This window comes from Mycetomoellerius zeteki, unplaced genomic scaffold (genome assembly GCF_001594055.1).
Source record: "Mycetomoellerius zeteki isolate Tzet28-1 unplaced genomic scaffold, Tzet1.0 scaffold94, whole genome shotgun sequence".
Lineage (NCBI taxonomy): Eukaryota > Metazoa > Arthropoda > Insecta > Hymenoptera > Formicidae > Mycetomoellerius > Mycetomoellerius zeteki.
In genome coordinates, this window is record NW_017257979.1 from 1,107,454 (window position 1) to 1,130,573 (window position 23,120).

Here is a 23,120-nt window from a genome sequence, read left to right on the forward strand (position 1 = left end):
GGTCTCAGGATGATTGTCAAAATGTTGTAAAATACGATTCCCTGCCTGCAAATCTCTTCGTAACGCTGCTTGAAATCGGTTGTTTTCTTGTCGAATTGAAAATGTTCCAGTCTCTCGCAATCTATTAAATGTCAACATAAACACTCTTCGGTTTGGCACTCTTCTGTTTGGAAATCGTCGTGCATATTCTCGCACCGCCTTTAAAGCATTACCGTTGCAGAAACCGTATACAAAAACCATATCAGCATATTCACTATTAGAATACGTACGCGGCATATTGCAAAAGACAAAATTCATCTACTGTTAAAGGCTTTCAAAGAGCGACTGACAAATTCATAACAGAAAGTGGAAAATGTAATCAAATATGTCGGTGCTAGATATGGCAAGAAATGTAAACATTTTTTTTCGATTTCTCTGAAACGGAGCAAAAACGAGCATATGTCTATAGGACTTTTTTTCTTAGTTTTTTACTCCTCTACACGCTCCCGAAGTTTTGCGATTTAATTTGGAAACACCCTGTATATAATAATACAATTTTATATAATTATTTCATTAATTATAACATTAAGTTTAATCTTTCTCTCGTACGCACATTTTCTCTCCCAATATGTACACACATTAATGTCGATCAACGAAAAATCAACAATTAGAGCAAGCAAATTTCATCGAGATATATTGTATGCTTCAATTGGAAGAAGCCACGAGCCCCTTGCCCCTCGCTAATTACCATGCCAATTTTGTCCACGGTGCCGATAGTTCGTCTTCCTTCCCGTTCTCCTTGGTCGATGCCTCGGTCGGCCCTTCCGCTGCCGTCGATAAATAATCCTCCGTCAGACGTTCATTACGTCGTTAAGTTTCGGCCCCGGACTTACATCCACCCTCCGTCCCGCACGCGGAACCCAACGAGCGGGTTTGCCCGCAGCGGTAACCCTGGAAATACCGCGTGCCGTATAAAAAGGCATGCCGATCGCACCAATCAATAAAGAATATCGGCATTAGTGAGACTAAGAGCAACGAGCGACTTCCTTAAAAATTAATTGATCTTTAATAGACAGAAATAACAGAAATTTTAACTTCTCATTTGAAATTAAGGAAGTGAATGAAACTGCACATATACCTAATCACGTGATAAATTTCAGAAAAAAAATTCTAGGATAAGAAACAATTAAATTTTTTTTATCAATTACACAGAAAAGACGATTTTATAGAAAAATCTAAAAATTTAGCTAAATACAAATTTGAAAATAAGTTTGTTAGACAAAATAATTATGTAGGATGCTCAAACTGGTTGCTAAAATGTCAAAACTTTTTGCAACAATGATTATCCTGTTTGAATTTTTTAAGTAATTATTTTGATGCCGAATTTTTAGATACTTTACAAAACCGTTTTTTTCTATGTTACTGTCAAAAATTTACGACTAATTTTTTTATTTAGAAATTAAATCAGATTCAAATATGAGAATTTATTACGATTAAAGTACTATGTGTTAATTAATACTTTATGAATAATAATATAATGAAAAATGCCATACACAGCGTTGTTTTATTTTCGCGCAATTATTACGGCCTATATCCGATAAGATATCGCGATATGAATGTCTGCATTGCACTAACTGTAAAATCAGATAGCAGATGCCAACGTTCCTCGGTTGCTCGCAGTAAAAATAACTGGAAAGATCGAATGACAGGCATTAGCTGTTACTTTCGCGAGACTCGGAAATGTGCAGCGCGCAAATGCATCGTACAATTACCGCAGCAATGTTGCAAAAGTATTCCGAGAAGTAACGTGTTTCTCGCCGTGGGCGATTCATGTGGGTGCACGCGCAATAACTTCACGGAACAAAAGTAGAAGTATCTCTGTTTGTACCACCCGGATTACGGAATGAATGGCACATTAATTTATATATTTGCGATTTGCGCAATGCGTTTACACCTCATTAATTTAAGAACCGTGGACGAGTGAGCGCGTTGGGAACGCCGGAGAATTTCTCGCGCAACTGTATTATATGCGCCATAAAGTTTGTCTCGTTATTTATCGTTAATAACGCACTCGTCTAATTAGCCTCTCGCGATCTCGAATAAACTCTTTTCATTTTTCTTGATTCCGTCCCGATTATTTCATCCACCGTGGATGAAACTGTTCCGCTTATGGAAAAGGATACTTCTGCTTCTCTTCTGGTTTCTCGTAGAATTAACGAGAGATACATACTTCTATTTTATTTCTTCCGACTTTCGCAATTTTTCTATAACTTTTAATCTTTACAAAAAGCAAAAAGAGAAAAATAAAATCGGCTGATCAGGCTGAGTAATAAACTAATAAGGATGAAGGATCGTCGATGAGGCGTCGATACCAAAAATAAACGGATTAAAGGCACGACTTTATTAGCGGGAAAATTAGACGGACGAGAGAAAGAGAGTGTCTCTTTCGTCTCAGATTATTTCCCGGCATTATTCGCCGAAGAAGACATTGGCTATAAAAAAGGGACAAGCAGATCCGGCGACAGCTGCTTCGCTATTAAAAGCGACTTAAACTCCAAAACCCTTCCTGCGATCGTAGAACGCGAAGGTACTCCTTCCCGCCCCCTCCCCCACCCTCGTCCAGTCACTCACTCTCTATTTCTCATCCGCTCCCTTTCGCTTCTTCTTGTTCCTCTTGCTCTTCTCCACGTCGTCGTGCCATCCCTCTTCTCGTGATTACGCGCGAGCAAAGCGTAAAGCCACGCGTACGCGTCTACGCGCCTGCGACTTCTTGCCTGCAAATAAGCGAATTGCTAAATGAGCCGTAAAGCCGAACCTCGGGGATGTGAAGAAAGAGACAAGGGCAGAATGCGCACGGGCCCCACTTGGTCCTAGATTAGAATTTAGAGCCGGCATCCTCTCTGTCTCTCTCGAGAGCACCGCGGGTACGTGGGGAACGGCAGTAAAACACATTCAAGAAGAATGGCCGTTCGAAATATTAAAGAGCGAGATGAGAAATGGACCGTGAGTAAAGGGACGCGCGCGGGGCGATTACAAAATTATTGCCTCTCTCCGTTGTGTCTCGCAATAACTTTTACAACTTTGTGGTATTAATTAAGAAACACGTTTTACGCTTCTTATACTTTTATTGTTATAAATCATTCGATTTAAGCAAAAAATGAAAGATGCATATACAGAGGAGATAGACAAAATAATGTGAACACTTAAGAAATATAACTATTCACTTATTTTCTTAATAAGAAATTGACCTACCATTTATCTTTAACACAAATTCTATCTTTGTTCAAATAGTCATACATGCTTAAATAATGCAGTAACTGCTTAAACAGTGCAATATTATTATTATTCTTTTCGCGGAACGTCTTATATTTAAATCAAGCAATTGTATTAGCCAAGAAAAATGTTGAAATTTTAGAAAACTGAGGGCAATTTTGAAAATAAAATGAAAAAAAAATTTTTTTCTTCAACACATTATTTATATAAGCAATTGAAAGACGTTAAAGAATAATCCAACATTCTCTCCATTCATATAATTTATTAAAGCATTGAGTGACTATTTCAATAAGGATAAAATGTGTATTTTTTAAAAGCAAATGATGAGCCAACTTCTTATTAATAAAACAAGTAGTAAAATAAATAGTGTATTTTCCAGATGTTTATATTATTTTATCTACCCTCCGTATCTCTCGATCATAACCGTAAGGCGCGAGAGTCTTCGTAGAATTTTTGTTTTCTTACATTAAACAATTAGTTTATTTACAAATAAAATGCGCGAGCGCGATTGTTCCGTAAGTAACTGATAAATGCTTAAAAATGTAAGACGGATGAGCTCACGGCACTTTGTGGGTTCACGTTCACCGACAAAATCGGATGTCGCGAAAGTTCAAAACTGTCTATTTGCATGGACACGATTAATTAATACGATACCGGCAATTAAATAGATATCAACCTTCTCCGCGTACGGTAGCATCTAATCTGCATAATCTCTATACAATAACGTCAGTGAAAAGAAGAGTTTTGTCCCTCCGACGATAACTTTTTGCCACCCTCCCTCTACGGTCAACACCCCGTTAATAAAGATATACAGGGTGACTCAAAACGAGTGAAACGGAACATTAATTATGACACGACATACTCCTTACTAGAATCTGGAACAAAGATTAAATAGAAATATCAAGTCGTACTAATTTATTTCAATAAATCACTTAAGCTTCACAGATATACCTAAGTATAAATACATAAAGAAAGCTTTAATCTTTATTCACAATTAACAGACTGCATTTTAGTGGAATCTTTACTCCATCAGGATTAATCAAAGTATTCTAGATAATGAAATATTCTAATAAATAAATCATGCCAGAGGTCCCGGATTCGACCCCAGTAGAAACCAAAATATTTACGCTCGTGTCTCTTCTCGGAAAAGGCCGGCAACTTCCCGAGAGTATCCTTTCCTACAACACCTTCTTAGAACACCTCTCGAAAAATCCGCCATTTGGAACCGGCATTAAAACTGTAGGTCCCATAGCAATCGAATAATCAGCGTATATACCACAAACATATGAGAGAGGTATACACAAGCCAGAGGCCTAACGTAAGAAGAAGAGGAAAAAATAAATTATGGATTAAATAATTTAATAATGTGATATTTATTGAATCATTTGATCCAAGGAATTCATAATTTATTTCTTCTTTTAATTAAAATTCTTTTAATTATAATTAAAAGCAATAATGTTGTGATCTTAAATAATTTTATAAAGCATCAAATTATTAAATTATCTGAAAATTATAATTTTCAGGTTGTCGATTATTTATTCATAAAATTTATATATATATAAAATTACAATACTTAAATTTATCTCGCTCTATAATATTCAAATGTACAAACCCTTAAGTCACTTCCAGAATGATATACAGTTTTTTCCATTTAATTTACAATTAATCAATATGAAAATTAAAATTTGCTAATAAACGTATGTGCGATTTTTTCCTCGAAAATTATTAAATGACTTTTTTTTCCAAAGAAAAACGAGAACTCAAATCGTATCAGAGGACAAAAGAAGGAAATATTATCCGAAAAGGTGTTTGTTTAAATCACGATTAAAAAAATATATAACAAGTATGTCTCTTAGTATTTTTTATTTCCATTCTTTTTTTTATTTATTTGCGTAACAGATAAATAATTATAGTTTGAGAGTGGAGAACAGATATTAATAATGGAGTTGAAATGCCATAAGTATACATGATACACAAAATGGTACGGCACCAGCAAAACTGCTGCTATAACTCCTATCAGAATATAACAGACTATAACGATACTAGGCTTGATAATGAAATTTCTATGTATATAATTAATATAATTTTACGTATATAATTAAGTATTAAATTGGCCTCAAGATTCATCTATTTGTGATTAACGAATGCATTAACGTCTCAAAACTGGTTTCAATCGAGTTTCTCAGCAGAATCGCAAACGTCCTCAGATAAGATCGAAGTAAAGTTATATTTCCGCGTAGCTCCGTTTATCGTGAAATATACTTTGTTGCTCGGCACATAGTCGTCCGGCAACCATGGCATCCAAGTGTTGTTAAAGTTGGACGGATAGCCAGCAGGATCGGCGTCTAAAATGATCTCATTCTCGTAGCCCAGCTTTTTATAGCACTCGATGAGCACGTTCAAACTCTGCATGACCTGCAAATGTAACGACGTTTTTTTAAGCTGACAGCATTTCTCATTTCCATCTTGCCTGCGCCAGTTGGAACGATTTTTATGTAATTAATTGTATAAAAGTCATTTTCTTTCGTAGCGATCGCAAAAAATCACAAATATTGGCGCATATTACATCGTAATTCAATATCACAGTTTTGGACGTAAGCATAAAACACCCACAAAAATTGTGAACGTTCCGTAACTATTCCATACTTAACTTTCTCTATTCTTATTTGCAATTGTGCAAGACGTGAAAACATGCAATAATATTTATCTTAAACATTCTACAGTAACGTATTGTAATGCGGTATTAAGTGTATATCGAACTATAACTATAAATACAAAGTGAGTTCTCACTACTCCAATATACTGCAATAGTATTGTTCACGTTTACCTCGTGTTTGTAATTCGCTCCAATGTTACTTTTCCTCCCAATGTTTTTATCTTGCGATTTTGATTTAATCTTACCTCAGGATACTGAGAAGATATATCCGTAACTTCGCAAGGATCTTCATAGATATCGAATAAGCAAGTACGATTTTCGCAATCGGAAGTCGTAAGATTCTCGCAAACTACCGTGGCCTCTTTTCGGAGCTCTTCTATTTTACTTGCAGTTACTACGTGAGTTGAAACATTCGCTATGGCTGATGCAGCTGGTGACTTTAATACATTTGTCACGTTATATTTGGGATACGACGGGTCATTACCTTTATAATCAGTATAATGCTTCTGAAACTCGGACTTATCTGTATAAGAAAAAAGAAGCAGAATTCATTCGTATTAATCACGTATTTTTAAACCGAATTTTTGATGAAATCAGAGACTTGAAAAAAAAAGAGGAAGAGAGAGAAAACTTATAATAAAATTATGAAAAAAAATATTGATATGTACCTTGAACAAGTTTGTAACGTCCCATTAATGCAGCACTGTAATCAACGTCTTCGATATTTATGACAACCGATTTCCGCTTGCTAGTTTCCTGTGTTTTGATCGTGGACCACTGGTCAATGCCATCCAATTGGTTCAAATCGTTTGAATTACCGCCAGCTGCGGAGTATAGCGTGGGTAGCCAATCGGTAATATGAAAGAATTGCGTTGAGACCCTCGACGAGTTCTCAATCAAGGGTGAGTAAATGCACGCCGCACCTCGAACACCCCCTTCGTATAGCGAGGATTTCAACTGCAAATGCATTGTTTCATTTTTTAAAAACTATAAATATACCGTTTTTTCATTTGAAATGGCATTTTCTTATGTTATAAAATTGTCATGTCGATTTGAACAAAGTATTTACCCCCCGTAATGGATAATTAGATCCAAAATTTTGATATAATGGACCTTCGGTTTGCGCTCCATTATCGCTTATAAAAAGTATGATCGTGTTCTTTAACATGTCCTTCTTGTTTAGAGCATCGACCACCCGACCGACAGATTTATCTAATGTGGCAACGACACCTAAAAAAAGAGTTAAGAAGAAATTTTATTACAACGAAATTTGCTGTAACAACAAAATATTTGCTATCAACGAAATTGATTGTAAAATACGAAACGAATCACACAGTTTTAAAGAACTATTCATAATCGCTATTAAATAAGACGCAACTTTTGATTTCTCATAAAATATAATGTTAACGACACTTTTAATAAAAGCGACTAAGAGATTTGTACTTACTCGCGAACTTCCTTCTGTTCACGTCTTGGATGTAGCCGAGAGTGGCATTCGTTTCATTCCAATCATATACTTCCATGACTTCTTCGGCATCGCTAGCATGTGAGGCGACATGCGCTAGTTGCAGATACATGGGCCTCTCAGTATTATGCGATGAAATAATATTTTCAGCCTCCTCGGTTATAAGATTAGTCATGTAGTCATATCTATATTCAACTGTGTGATTATCGCCTACGATACGGTGCAAATCATAGCCTATTTGTCCCTGCAAAATATATGTTATATACGGTCTATTAAATAACGAGTATTATTTAACATTATTATATAGCCTTGAGTATAAGTATAAAACCTCAATTTATTCTGATGAAAAAGAGCTGACGATAATAAAAGTCACAGGAGAACTAACAAAATATTAAAATTTTGTTATAAAACCAAATATTATTTTCCAATAAAACTGTTTTTAATTTATTTTTCGTTAGATGTAGAATATTTACGTCAATTTTTTGAGCTGTTTTAAACTTATGACTAAAGCTGTATAACAGCCTTATAACATCCTAATTGATGATGTTGATAGCAACTAAATATCGATGTGTTTTTTATTCGACAGTTAGCGTAATTGTTGTAAAATCGCTTACAACCAATAATAAATATTCTATCAATTGACGATAAATGACGATTTTCTTCCATTGCTTTAAACAAATACCTAAATGCGAAATTATAGTAAATGTTATGTTACTTTTAGTTGGTGTCAACTTACATATTTTTTTAAGACATTGGAAAAAAATTGTTTATCGTTAATTGATAGACCAATCAAACCTCTATTATCTGTTGCAAACAATAACAATTACGTCAACCATCGAACAAAATACTGAAGAAACATATAGATTTTTTCTACTATAATTCTATATAATAATACTATCTTTTTTTTTCTAGCAATAGTTAATTATAGAAAACTTGCGTTTTCGGCTAGTGTATGATTGAAGTATTCAATAACGCCGTTGAAATAACCCAAGAAAGTGTCGAAACCACGACGAGTGGGTAGGTAATTTCTCGTGAGATAACCAACATGCCACTTCCCTAGGAGATGAGTAGTGTATCCGAGTTTACGAAGATACTCAGGTAAAAGAGTATCGTTCAAGTGCAGACCACGTGGTTCGGCTGCTTTCAACGGGTAGCCCTGCATGCCTATGTTATAATTCACAAATTTAATTCCAATAATTTCCTTTTCATCCAAACAGCTTCGGTATCTTTTCACGCTTTGTAACACACAATAGTGATCATTACGATTTGGAAATCAATAATATTATAAATTGTATAAATAACGGAAAGACTAACAATAACATTTTAAAGATAAACTTTCGAATATCTTACACCCACATTCTATTAATGCAGCTTTTAATTAAACATATAAACATTTTTAGTGGTCTTAAATTGAGATATTACTTATTAGAATGTCTTTTAATTTTAATATTAATAATTAATAAGTAATAAATAAGTAAAATGAAAATAAATAAATAATTAATAAATAAAAGATAAATAAATCAAACAATTTTTAGATTTTAGGCCGGCAAATGAATTAGAAGATAGTCGCGGTAATTTGCTACAGAGTAAAATGAACAGTACATCGTGTCATTTATATATATACATACGAGTATATATGAAAATTATTTGCATTATATTGAAAATAATTAATGGTTTACCTGTCCTTAGGGGATGCCGCCCGCTAAGGAAAGCTACCCTTGACGGTGTGCACACCGGCATTACATAATGTCGATTCAATATCACGCCGTTGTATGCGAGAGCGTCTATATTCGGAGTAGGAATCTCATCGGCACCGTGGAAGCTAACATCGTTCCATCCCTTAATTAACGAAATACATATGGTATATATTAAAAAATGTGTTACATAACATTAGTACGTAAATTTACACTTTTGGATCATTGTCTAAATGTTTATTATAGTTTTTCAGATACTGAACATGAATTCGTTTCCTAAAAACTATCAAAGAGACGAGAAACAAAATTTTGACGGCTTTTATGCTGTAATATGGTCAGTAATTTTAACTTTTTCTAAATTTTATTAATGTCACGTGAAAGTATAAGTTATTAACTTTAAAATGGATCTTGCTTCGTCTCGGTATAATTTTTTGTTTTCATTAGATATAACAATTTAAAAATAGTTTTTTTCCCATGTAATACATAAAAAAGGCATTTTATTGCAAATTAATATTACATTATGTTAAAAGTAAGTGCTTTTGTGCTTATCTTAAACTGTACTTATATAATCAACTTATATTCAAACAGCATTAAAACATCTGCGGTAACATTATCATAGTTTAAAAGCAACATTTTTTGCTAAATATAGCTATTGTCACGTAACGTCATTGTAACGTTTTGCCAAAGTTATAGCAGAAAGTTGTCTTCAAAGTTGTCAAAGGTAACAACCTTAGTTTAAGTCGGATATTTTTTGCTGAATACTTATCATTGATCAACACATTATACAAAACACAAAAATTATATCATTTACAAATGTTCTCCAATTAAAATAAGATATAAGCTATTCTGAGTTACTTTATGGAAGATTTAGATTAGAGTTTTATTTAAATATTTTAAGTTATTTAGTTTTTACACTTTGCGAAGAAATAAGATTATCTTATTATACACGGATAAAACAGGTCGATAACAATATCTTACAAGATCATCAGCGATGATAATGACAATGTTGGGTGGAAGCTGCGTAGAAGCGCAAGTCGAACCAAAATAAAAGATCACACTTAAAACTGTCAGTAAGAAAACAAATAATATGTTGTTCGGACTCATTGCTTTCACTAATTCTTCTATCAGTTCGATATTACTGAAGTTACGTAAAATTCACACACTCTCGCGTGAAATCATCGGGCGAGTTCAAAACGGCAAAACGGCTAGGCATGCTTACCGAACGATTGAATATGATTGGTTGGATCTAAAAGTAACAACCAATTATGTTCATTTGCTCGATGAGCAGGCTAGCCGCTTTGTCAACTTGAACGCGCCTATTGATACCTTGATGAGCTGTTCAAATTTTGAGATATTAAAGTTTAGCACGTTCAGTAAAGTAACTAATTCAATAAAACGACTAATTCATCTATCTTTACACACTTTATCTCTTTATACATAATACGAATTATGACAAAAAAATTTGGGAAAAAAATAATGAAAATGTTATATTATCGTATGATAATCTATAGATTTCGCCTTCTTTGTCATAGCTTCGTAAAGACACGTTGAACGTTCGTCCAGGTTCGCATTGGACTTGTCACTGCAAAGTGCGGCATATACATTGCGAAATTTATAGGTATACACGACAGAGCAATAGACAACCACATTCATGTGATTTAACACACGACCTCATTATAAAGATGTACAGGGTGTATCTGAAATAACGTATACTAATCATACAGTGCTATTCCTAATAAAAAACTGAGTCGAAAAGTCCTCTATCATTTTGCAATTTTCGCAATAGTTAACAAGATATTAATTACTAAAAATCGCTGAAAATTGGTTTTCAATAATTTTTTACTCAAATACTATCAACTTTACAGAAAAATTCCAACAGACAAAAATCATTTATTTTCTTCTCATAAAACTCTAAGAATTTTTTCAAAATGTTTTATCAACTTTTTAATATTGTATTTTCTTATTTTTACCAACATGAGAAAATACGGTATTAAAAAATTCTGAAAAAATTCTCATAACTTTATGAGAAGAAAATAAATGATTTTTGTCTGTTGGAATTTTTCTGTAAAGTTGATAGTATTTGAGTAAAAAATTATTGAAAACCAATTTTCAGCGATTTTTAGTAATTAATATCTTGTTAACTATTGCGAAAATTGCAAAATGATAGAGGACATTTCGACTCAGTTTTTTATTAGGAATAGTACTGTATGATGTGTACGTTATTTTAGACCCTGTATTTTATATCCATTCATACACAGATGCATGTAAAATACAATTGTAGTTTTTATCTTATCACTACAGTTTCTATGATACGAAAGATTATTACAACCTTAAATGTGTAATAAATTACTCAATCATCGTATCTTTCCAAATAAATTTGTAATATAATATCATTTATAAATACAACATTTCTTCATTTAATATATGCAGAAATATAATCAAAATAATTTAAAATACATTTAAAATTCATATATTGATTTTATTTCATAATTTATATACCTTTCATATCATATGCAATGTATATACAATTTATGCGGTTAATTTTAAATTATTATTCTTAGTATCAAGGAAGTGTGATCAATTAATAAGAAGGCCATAAAATATAATTTGCCTTTAGTAAGATCGCTTAATTTTAGCACAAATTAAACAATAAAAAGCACAATTAGTGAAATAAACTCGAAAAGGATATATTTTATTATATCAATAGATATATCTATAATACATGTCTTTCCAGAATTACAATTGTTTTGCTGCATTTACAAATTTATTCCACGCGTGCAATTGCGAAGAAAGGATATGCAAACAGGTTTGAATGAGCATTAATTGAGATAGTGTTTCGTAACCGGCAAGTTTAGATCAGTTAAAATAACCATCAATCCTCGACAGAGACATTCTTCAAGCACAGGAGACGAACGTATATTTAAAATTTATTAATACGTAGAAAGTTAAACAAAAACTTGTTAAATATGTATAATTAATAAGACTATTTGAAATTATCTATAAAATTATCTCCGTCCACATTATACATTGTCTGAAATAAAATTTTCCTTTCAATACGTAATTTTTTCTCCATTCGTTAATTGTCAACAGAGTTAGTAAAAAAATATATTTTAAACATATTTAATCGATATTTTAAACATATTTTTTTAAATACTATTTAAAGTATGTTCAAAACATTAAAAATATATTTAAAAAGAAATCACTATGTTCTTCAAAAAAAGAATATTTTTTATTACAAATTCCAAGTAAGATAAATTGTATTGCCAATGCGAGTAATACGCAATGTCACGGTGATGACAAAGTGACGTGAAATTAAAAAATCCACAATCAGTGAAATATTATTGTCAAGTTACACAATTAATCTGCAGTGACATTTTATTTCATCACATCTTATCATGATATTAGTGTTATTTTGAATATCCTGTTTTTATTCACAAATATCCATGTGACATCAAAACAAAAATTATTGTGATGCTACGCTATAACATACATAAAATAAATGTTAATTCGCTGAACAATGCAAATGCTGATTCGAACATAGTTCACATTTAAGGTTTCATGCGTGTAAAAATAAATTCGTCGCATGCGTTGTCCTGTTGTAACATTACATGTTCCACACCGCGTAATCTTCTTCCCTAAAAAAACGCGTGAAAGAAAAACAAAAGAATGCTTTTTTATTTCGGTACAACTTCGAAATCGGCTCCACGTGACAGCGAATACTTTAATTAAACCGACCGAATTTCGTTACGTGCTCGTCTGTATTTCGAATTGTTCAAACAAAAGCTTTGCACACGACTGCTACGAGGATGATCCCGATGTGAAAATAGTACACCAAACTGGCCAAATGAGCAGCCGCGTTGCACAGAAATATATCACTTGATAGTATCCATAGTTCCCACGTATTATTCGTTCTTCTTGGATTAGCAAGCCATTGACGGCTTAATCTGCATCGCGACGAAAAATTAAATCTTGAAAGCTCTTAGGTCACTTTCAGAGTGATATACCGGTTTTTCTAATTCAAGTTACAATCATATACGATATGAAAGTCAAAATTTCGCTAATAAAATATGTGCCGTTTTTTCTTAAAAATTATTAAATGATCTTTTTTTCAAAGAATTATTGAAGAGCGAGAAGTATAGAATTCAGATTGTATCAGAAGACAAAAGAAGAAAACATTATCAAGGAGCTTTTCACTTAAAAATCGCGATTAAAAATGAAACAATTGTAAAAAATATGTTTCTTAGTATCAAATTGACCTTAAAATTCATCTATTTATGATAACGATTAACGAATGCATCGATGTCTCAAAACTGGTATCAGTCGAGTTTTTCACCAAAATCGCAAACGATCTCAGATAAGGTCTGAGTGAAGTCATTATGTTTCCACGTAGTTTCGTTCATCGTAAAATGTATTTCATTGCTCGGTTCATAGTCGTCCGGCAACAAAGACATCCAAGTGTTGTTAAAGTTGTTAAAATTGGACGGATAGCCAGCAGGATCGGGCGAGTCTAATTGATTTCTTTTACGAAGCCTAGCCGTTTATAGCAATCGATAAGCACGTTCAATCTCTGCACGTAATCTGCAAACGTAACGATGTTTTTTTAAGTTGACAGCATTTTCTATTTTTATCTCGTCTCCGCCAGGTGGAACGACGATTACGTAATTATTTGTACCAGCCATTTTCTTTCGTAGCGATCGCAAACAATACAATTTTAAACAAAAAATAAAACTCTTATTGTTCGGACTTATCCGCTATCAAGCAATGGCGAATCACATTTTGTTCTTCTTTAAAATTATTTTATATTAATAACAAATAATGTTAATTATTGTAATATAAAGTATATATAAATCCTCTAAATAAAAACTTCTATAATTGATAAATAATAGTCGACTTTATACAAATTTTTTCTTAGGTATTTGCAATTCACTCTTGCTTATATCAAAAACATCGAAAACATGTAATGATGTTTATCTGAAACGTTGTGTGCGTTCTATATACAGTCACGTGTTGTATAGTGTGGCATTAAGCGTAATCGCACTATCATTAAATGCGAGAAATGAGTTGCAGTTCTCACTACTTTAATATACCCTCTTTTCTCTAAATGTATATTATTTTGCAAATATTTTAATTTAATCTTATCTTAGGATACTTCGAAAATATATCTGTAATTTCGTAAGGATCTTTATAAATATCGAACAAGCAAACATGGGTCTCGCAACTGGAGAAATTCATAAGATTCTCGCAAACTATTGTGGCCTCTTTCCGGAGGCTTTCTTTATTTTATTTGCAGTCACTCAACATGAGTTGAAACATTCGCTATGGCCAATGCGGTTGATGATTTTAGCACATTTATCACGTTGTACTTGGAAAAGATACTACAGGTCGCTACTGTTATAATAGTATAATGCTTCTGATATTCGGACTTATCTGTATGAGAAAGACCATAATTAATTTTTGTATTAATCGTTTATTCTTAAACTATAATAATAAAATATTAATTTTAAAAAGATACTAAAATTTAATTGAATATAGTAATTTGCCTTTACGTAAGATTACATGATTCTAGCACAAATTAAGCAATAAAAATCTCATCGGTCAATTCTAAGCAGAATCGTGAGGCTCGTAATTTGTTCTTGTAAAACTTGTAAGAATTTATGACTGATATTAAAATTCTATGCGTATATATCGCATGATAATTCGTTAATATGTACGATTTCTCGTAAATCTTATGTCTAACAAAAAGCTATCTGTAAAGATACATAAAGTTATAAGCAGTTGTAAGCTTTTACAAATCTTATGAGAATTACGAGCTTTACGATTCTATTTAGAACTGACTCATTTAAACTGACGCGTTTAATTATGAAGAAAGAAACAGATTTGAATGCGTATTAATTGAGATAGATATTTCATAATATTCAAAATAAGTTTAAAGCTAAGAGAATCGTCGATCCTCAGTAGAATCACGTATTAGAGTTAAATAAAAATATTGTCGAATAACTGTAGATAAGACTATTTATTTATGTATAAAGTTTTTACGAAAAAATACGTAGATTGAGACAAGATCTTAGAAATTCTTAGTTTTCCGTCGATACTCGTAATAGGACGCGAAGTGGCACTATGTATTTAAAAAACCAAGAAATATCCTCCGCTCTTTTCGTATACGTCTTCTGATACTGTACTTACGCGTTTTTACGTATCTTGTATCATGAAACAAGCAACGCCACTCTACGAATATCATATGAAAAACTAAGAATTTTTAAGATCTTGTCCCGATTTATGTAGTTTTTTGTACTTTTTCATAAAAATATTTTCCGTCAGGGATTATTTGAGATAAGATTTCTTTTCAATATGTATTCATTTTCAAATAAAAGTATAGTAGGATAAGCTATCTTCGGCTCAAATGGGATAAGCCATATCACCAATCGAAGTAACACGCAATGTTACAATGATGTCAAAATGAATAAACATGTCAAATTCAATAAATCTACAATTACCCAAGAAACACATAAAAGTTAACAAAAAGTCAAAAGTCTTTATTTTGATTCTTAACTTCAAATTTTATAACAAAAAAATCATCATTTGACTTTTATGACGTCAAAATAAAGTTATTTTAACTTTTTCTTAACTTAGTCTATTTCTTGGACAGTGAAATACCATCAATTAAATCTCACATTCAAATTTCATCTTAGGTCTGTTTTCTGTGGTTAAAATAATATACACTTTTGGAACTTAAAATCAGATGGATATGTTTGACATTTGGAGAAAGCGAGAAAGAAAATTAATTCTAGTACAGCCTAGTGCAGGCAATAAAAAACAGACCTCTTATCTTACTTATCGTGACAATTGAGTATTATTTTGGGTATTGTTTTTTTATTCATAAGTGTCCACATGACAACAAAAAGAAAACTATTGTAATGCTACTCAATAGCACACATAAAATAAATGTTAATTCGCCGAACAATGCAAATGTTAATTCGGACATAGTTCACGTTTAAGATTTTATGCTTTATGTATGTAAAAATAAACTCGTCGCATGTTTTGTCGTGTTGTACAATAACATTGCATATTTTACACCGAGTAATTCTTTCTAAAGAAACGTGTGAAAGAAAAACGAAGACGCAGGAATGAGATACAATTTCGAAATCGGCTCCACGTAACAGCGAATACTTTAATTGGACCGACGGAATTTCGTTACGTGTTCTGCATTTCGAATTGTTCAAATGAAAGCTTTGCACACGACTGTTACGAGGATGACCCCGATGTGAAGATGATACGCCAAACCGGCCAGCTGAGCAGCCGCGTTATACAGAAATATATCGCCTGATGGTATCCACGGTTCCCACGTATTGTTCGTTCTTCTTGGATCAGCGAGCCAGTCTACTGACGGCTTGATCTGCATCGCGGCACTGCGCGCATATTGCTCCAGAATCTGATCCAGTTCCCGGGCGATCTGTGAGAAGAAAAGAAACTGATGCAAGATGCCCTTTCTTATAAATTCATTTATAACTAGGGCTCTAATTTTATATTCCGTTTTTCGAAGATACGTGTAAACGTAAAACGTTTATCCGTTTATATTCGCTTTCAAAAAAACGTTTACTTGAAGGTAAACGTTTACAAGTTTAATTAGCATATCCGTTTATAAAAGAAACATTTTTCCGAATATACGTGTTTTATTATACATTTAAACAAAAATACATTTACATGTATATTTAACATATCTATCTATGAAAAATATCTTTTCGAATATTTTAACGTTTTTTAATAAAATTAAAAAACAAATTTTTTGCATTTTCTCAATTCGTCACACTCTTTAATAAAGGGATAAACGTTTATATAAAAAAAGTGAAAATATTCGGAAAAACGATTCTAATAAACAGATATGCTAATTATACGTATAAACGTGTTTTCGTTTAAACGTATAATAGTTAATTACACGTATATTCGGACAAACGTTTCTAATAAACGGATATACTAATTATACGTGTAAACGTGATTTCGTAATAGCGAGCCCTATTTATAACACTTCGATCAGATTTGGCATTTTCTTACCCTCGGATATTGTTCGGCGATATTCTTCGTTTCGCAGGGATCGTTCTCGACATCAAAGAGGCACTCGGTAACGTTACAAGTGACAAAACTATAATAACTGGCATTGAATCGACAAGAGATTGTAGCTTCGTTACGTAACTGAATCATTGTGCTGGGTTGAGTAACCGGACCACCCAAATGATAGGTGATGCTCTGTGACACCGCGCTCGTCAAAATGGTCTCGGTGTAGGGTGGCATATCCTCCTGTATGTTTTTTCTCGAATTGTTGCCAAAAATCGGAGGTACATAACTTCTTTCGAAATCGTATCGATGATGTCTGTCATAGTGACCGTTCTCGATCGATCCTAAGATGTAATTTTTCGTAAAGACTAACGAAAAGCCAATAAAAACAAATTGAGTACTGAAAGTATTTATACAAATAAAAATAATTATAAAAATAAAATTTTATTGGGTTCCGAGCATTTCACCCACCTACTTTAAAGGTTAATATTTATTTAATATTTTTACAGTATTCTATAATTTTATGAGCTTTTATAGTATTTTATAGTATTTTATAAGCTTCACTTTTAAAATTTTAGCTGAAAGACTTATTTATACGAAAATTGCTACGCCGTCACGTGTAAATTGTATTGTGTTATTTCGCTCAATCATGATAACAAAGTACCTCGAAGAAGTTTATACTGCTTGTATATGGCACCCTCGGTCTTGGAAATCTCGTCGATGTTCAGTAGCAGCTTGTCCCTGACTATCGGATAGCCGTCGCTCAGCATGCGCCACTGATTCATCCCGTCGATTTCCCCCAAATCCCTCAGATCGCCATCAGCGGCGGCATAGAGGGTTGGCAGCCAGTCGGTTATATGCATCAGGTTGTTGCACACACGTGCTGCTCTACGCAATCTTGGTGACCATAGCACAGCAACTCCTCTCACTCCACCCTCGTAAAGGGTGTATTTCATCTGCCGTCATAAATCACGCTCTTATGTATACCGCTGTGTCTCTTAAAACATCAAAGCGATTCATAAACTCATGCGTATCTCCGAGAAATTTTCAAATAAATTAAATAAGACATTATTTTTTTATATTTATAATACATCAATAATATATGTAATAATTATCAACAATATACATAATAACAATAATAAACGTTTTTGTATCATGAATAATGTAACTTTAGGACTAACGCAATGTATTCTTAGATATTTTTTTCTGTCTCTCATGCTTGTCGAAAATTAGTTACTAAGAATGCACGATCAAATTTAATTTAATATCTGTGTCGGTACGTGACTTAAAATACTTACACCTCGTAAGGGAAAATTAGAGCCGTAATTGCGAAATTTACCAACGGGCGCTGCGCCGTTGTCGGTGAGAAAGAGGATCAACGAATTTCTCAGCATCCCCCGACTGCCTAAAGTATTGACGATGAGTCCAACGGAATCGTCTAATTTCGATACCATCCCTAATGAAATTATAATGACAAGATAACAAAGATATTCGATTAAAATAAGTCATAATATTTAATATTTATTTTAATTATTCGTCATAAACTTTTGCAGTTATTGATCAATGTAAAACAATTATCAATTTTTCCACCGACATAATCGTACGCACTGGCATATTTGCGGCGATTTTGTTCCATGATGTGCATGAATCGTTTATCGTAGTGATCATAATCTTGCGGATTCTCGAGAGGCGCGTGAACAGCAAGGTGCGATATTTGGAGATAGATCGGTCGAGACGGATCGTGGTTCTGAATGATCCTGACTGCCTCGTCGGTGAAAAGATCCGTCACGTATTTGTCGGTTAAGCCGTAAGCCGGAGCATCGCCACGATGCATATCGTACCCGCTCATATTCTGATATACATGAAAAAAAAGTCCCGAGTATCGAGCAACGAAATGTAATAACAATCCAGCAAATAAGTTGACGTCTTTAAAATCGTTTTTGCGTCAAAATGACAACAAAATAATGTTAGCTTGTTACTTTAAAAATTATTTAGTATAATATTAGTTAAAAATTAATTATTTATAATTATTTATTATTTTACAAGTACACGATTTATAAAAAGATGAATAAAAGCTACAGAAAGAATTATTGTTTTTCAGAATGACTTTCTCAGAAGCCAAACTTATTAACTCCATAAAACAAAAAGTAAAGGAAATTGTTAAAGTTGTAAACTAATCATGAGTTGTACTAAAATTTGTAAAAATTAGAGTTAATCAGTTTAGCTTTTAAAATATTCGTACAATCCTTTTCTTCTCTTTTATAATTTATCTCGTACAAATCTCTAAATAATTTTTTATTACATTTTTCTCGTAAGACTACTAGATCATCAATAAAATGTACAAGAGCCAGAACTTTACATGCGCTTTGAATTTATCAAATTACGAAATGATCGATTCAATAGGAATATGTACCTGATATGAGTATTTATAGTCATAATACGAAACGTGACTATTATAAAAGCCAAAGAAGGAATCGAAGCCACGATGCAAGGGAGTGTGCTGAGGAGTGTGGTATCCTAAATGCCACTTCCCTATCAGCTTTGTCGTATACCCCAACCCCCGTAGATGTTCCGGCAAAATCCTCACACTGAGGGGTAGTCCTCTAGGCTCGCCACCCTGTATACTTTCTCCTTGCATACCTGTATCGGACAACATAGATCGGTTGTACCAGAGTATTTCGGATGGTGCATTAATTCACGCGACTGCATTAATTTAATGAAATTTTTTAAAAATCACTACCGGTGCTACAACTTTCATAGAAATCTTCTAAATCGTTTTTAGCCTCTTTTTAACACTTATTTTCTTAAAATTTTGAAATAATTTGGACAATGGGTACGTTCAACAGGCGAAAATATATCGAAAATGACTATTCACATGTGTAACAAAAACAAAGTCAAATTTAGTTATCAGCGTTATTATGTATGTACTCATTTCATGTATGTACTTAAATTGTCTGCATTAAATTATTTCGACCTTTACAGGTGTCGTTTCGTTACTTGAACACAGTTCGTAAATGTCGTAAAACTTTGCGAAATGATAAAGAACTAATGAAACTGACCTCTTCAGTAAAAAACGGAAGAGAAAAAGGCTGACGATGGAATCGATTTCTCGCGCACAAACTTTATAGCGTGAGTAAGGGCCAGTTTCACCAACGCCAGTTAATTTAATCGGCCTTTAACTGACCAATCGCATTTGCTGTGTTTAGAAAAATTGACCAATTACGGTTGACAGTTAATCATGATTAAGCTTAATCAGCGTTGGTGAAATTGGCTCTAAATGAAGTTTATAGCGTTAAATCGATGAATAATACGTACCCATACGTATTGGATACCTTCCGGTAAAAAACGCGGTTCTAGAAGGTGTACTGGATGGTAAGACGTAATGCCTATTCAATATAATTCCGTTATATGCTAGAGCGTCTATGTTTGGGGTCGGTATCTGATTCGAGCCGTGGAAACCAACGTCATTCCACCCCTAAAAATTTGGAGTGTTTTATTTTCAGTCAGCATGTATATAATACGGAAATATATAATAAAAATTAATTAGTAATTAAAATGAGATATTAATAATTTGATAATTTACAATTATTAAAAGATGAACTCCACACTGAAAGAAAAGATTGGTTGCTGCAGCAATTTAAATGGTAAAATAGCATTTTTAATTGGCTGCTGCAAAAATTAAAAATGCTACGTCATATTCAGCCAATCTTTTCTTTCAGTGCATTTATAGTTATAATTTCCTACTTAACATAACTATAACTGTAATATAATACATGTTGTACGTAATGTAACAATTATATTATTAAATGGGAAATTATAATTAATCGAAGTTATGTTACTATTGATGTTTACTGAGACATTCAAAACTTCTCTCATAAACCGGAAGCCTAGCATATAAAAATTACATAATCGAATTAAATTGTAATTGGCGCGTGTAGGAATTAGCATTCCGTCGTATAGTCGGAATGAGTCACAATTCACGACGTGCGTACTGTTGATTGCGGAGGCGTAGATAATACGTAAGCTACAATAATTAACTTAACTAAGGATAATTTTAATCTGGAATACTTTTGCGTAAATTAATCGTGTCGAATTGTGTTTGTAAAGCAAGCGCGAGTAACGCAAATGATGTTTATATGTGTATAATATAATAATGTTTATGCAAACTGTAATATTTGTGCGTGTAATATAAGGTATTATTCTTATTAATATATGTGCAAAATGTGATTTAATTCTTAATATAGAATATTTTAAAGAAACAAAAACTGCGCAACGTCTACAGCGCCAATTCTCAATTGCCTGTTATTTGTTTTACTTTTTTGAATTTATTATCTTGGGAATTTAGTTCGAATTTATTTACCACTTAATTCTTAATGTTATTTCGATCCTCATCAAATTTGCGAATAAGCATTACAAAGTGCGATTTTACATAAAAATCAAGATGGATAAATGAATTACTTTAAGTAATTTTTAAATCAATAAGAGATGATACTCTAATTTTACACAGCTATTTAGAAGTAATAATAAAACAATCTATAAAATTTTTATATTTTTGGTATTTAGATATGACACATATCCTTAAGAATCTCAGGACTCATCTTCATAAACTTCTTAAGATTTTTCCTATTGTTCTGTTTTTTTTTCTTTCTATTTCTATTGTATATTAACACTACATAAAACTCTATAACTAGGTGTACTTGTAAAGTATATTTAAATACCTGAATTTTTTAAAAGAAATATAGAATATTTCTAACTTCTCTTTTTATCTCTTTAATTAAATTTTAATTCTCATTTCTTGTAAGGAGATGAGACAATAAATAAAAAAGGATTTAACAATTTTTTTACAAAACTCTGGTGTTTTGGAAATTAAATAAAGAAAAAGAGAAATTTTATATATTTGGAAATGTAATATATATTCATTTATTCTTATGTTTTATAATGTAATTACTGAAGTATCTTCGTTTTTATCAATATAGATATTTTACCAAATCATCAGCCATCAAGACGATTATATTCGGTGCTGCTTCGTAACCAAATGCAGTTCCAAACAACAGAAAAAGACAAAAAACCTGACAAATATCAATCCATAATTGTGTCATTAAATGCACCATCTTCACGATGATTTAACTGTTTTTAAATATTCAGGAATTACAAAAAAGAAGAGAAAAACTTCACTCTTCGTCCATGCGCGGCTTCTTTTTCGCACTTCGCGTCACTCGGGAACAATACTCGCGTAAACAAAAGAAGGATACATCATTTACACGGCATATATATGCACCGACGAGCTCTTGCGAGATAGGAGCAAGAAGAAGAGACAAACAACGTTTATATATCCCACCCACGAAAGAGCGTCATGAATGGATCAAGGGGAATGGGAATAAGGGAACATGTATATTAATGATCACGACAATGACAAAGATAACGTGTCTTAAACTGGCTCGTCTTACAACCTATTTTTCCTACTTATCTAATTCCCTTTCGCGACTGACCGCGATTACTTACGTTCACGTAGAATTAAGGAGATGTAACGTAAGAGAGAAGTATTACAAAGAAGCGCAGTACCCCTTCATTCTTACGTCTGAAGTTTCATAGTCATCCTCACGATTAGTGATGCCGGATGCTTCTTGTAAATTTAAAATATGTAAGAGGAAAAGTAAAAGAGATTAACAGTATGTTGTCATAAAATGTGTAGTACGATCACTAAGGTAGAGATTATATAGCTAATCTAAAGGTCGTAATGATAAGAAATTTTTAAAACAAATTAAATTAAATTAAATCTTTTTAAACCCAAATTATACAAACTGTTAAAATCACTTACATTTTTTGTATTATATAAGGATACATGGAGTTGTGGAAATAACGTTTGTGTTTAAAAAATTAGAAGAAAATATACTGCAAACTTCCTGGATTTTATCGTATCCTGCCTAACGTCGAATTGTTATAAATATACTTGAAAAGCTACGCACATAAATTAGGTATAATATCATTTATACATTCGCACAAA

The 23,120-nt window shown here is 32.6% G+C and overlaps 2 protein-coding genes across 3 annotated transcripts; both read right to left on the bottom strand.

The window, feature by feature from the left end:
* Positions 1-5,368: 5,368 nt before the first annotated feature.
* On the bottom strand, positions 5,369-10,802 carry LOC108730653 (arylsulfatase B). 2 transcript variants are annotated; one of them, XM_018460490.1, is made up of 9 exons: positions 10,394-10,802; positions 10,046-10,281; positions 9,053-9,212; positions 8,311-8,537; positions 7,356-7,617; positions 6,978-7,138; positions 6,577-6,865; positions 6,154-6,431; positions 5,369-5,667 (listed from the first exon to the last, which is right to left on the bottom strand). In XM_018460490.1, the coding sequence occupies exons 2-9, from the start codon at positions 10,169-10,171 to the stop codon at positions 5,422-5,424; spliced, it is 1,749 nt and encodes a 582-aa protein (XP_018315992.1). In that variant the 5' UTR covers positions 10,172-10,281; positions 10,394-10,802; the 3' UTR covers positions 5,369-5,421. The 2 variants fall into 2 exon arrangements, with proteins under 2 accessions (XP_018315992.1, XP_018315991.1); XM_018460489.1 differs by having other exon boundaries at positions 10,046-10,313.
* Positions 10,803-15,737: 4,935 nt separating this feature from the next.
* LOC108730591 (arylsulfatase B) lies at positions 15,738-22,402 on the bottom strand. The gene is made up of 8 exons (XM_018460366.1): positions 22,102-22,402; positions 20,432-20,591; positions 19,530-19,756; positions 18,725-18,968; positions 18,415-18,572; positions 17,781-18,072; positions 17,117-17,460; positions 15,738-16,517 (listed from the first exon to the last, which is right to left on the bottom strand). The coding sequence occupies exons 1-8, from the start codon at positions 22,225-22,227 to the stop codon at positions 16,284-16,286; spliced, it is 1,785 nt and encodes a 594-aa protein (XP_018315868.1). The 5' UTR covers positions 22,228-22,402; the 3' UTR covers positions 15,738-16,283.
* Positions 22,403-23,120: the final 718 nt, after the last annotated feature.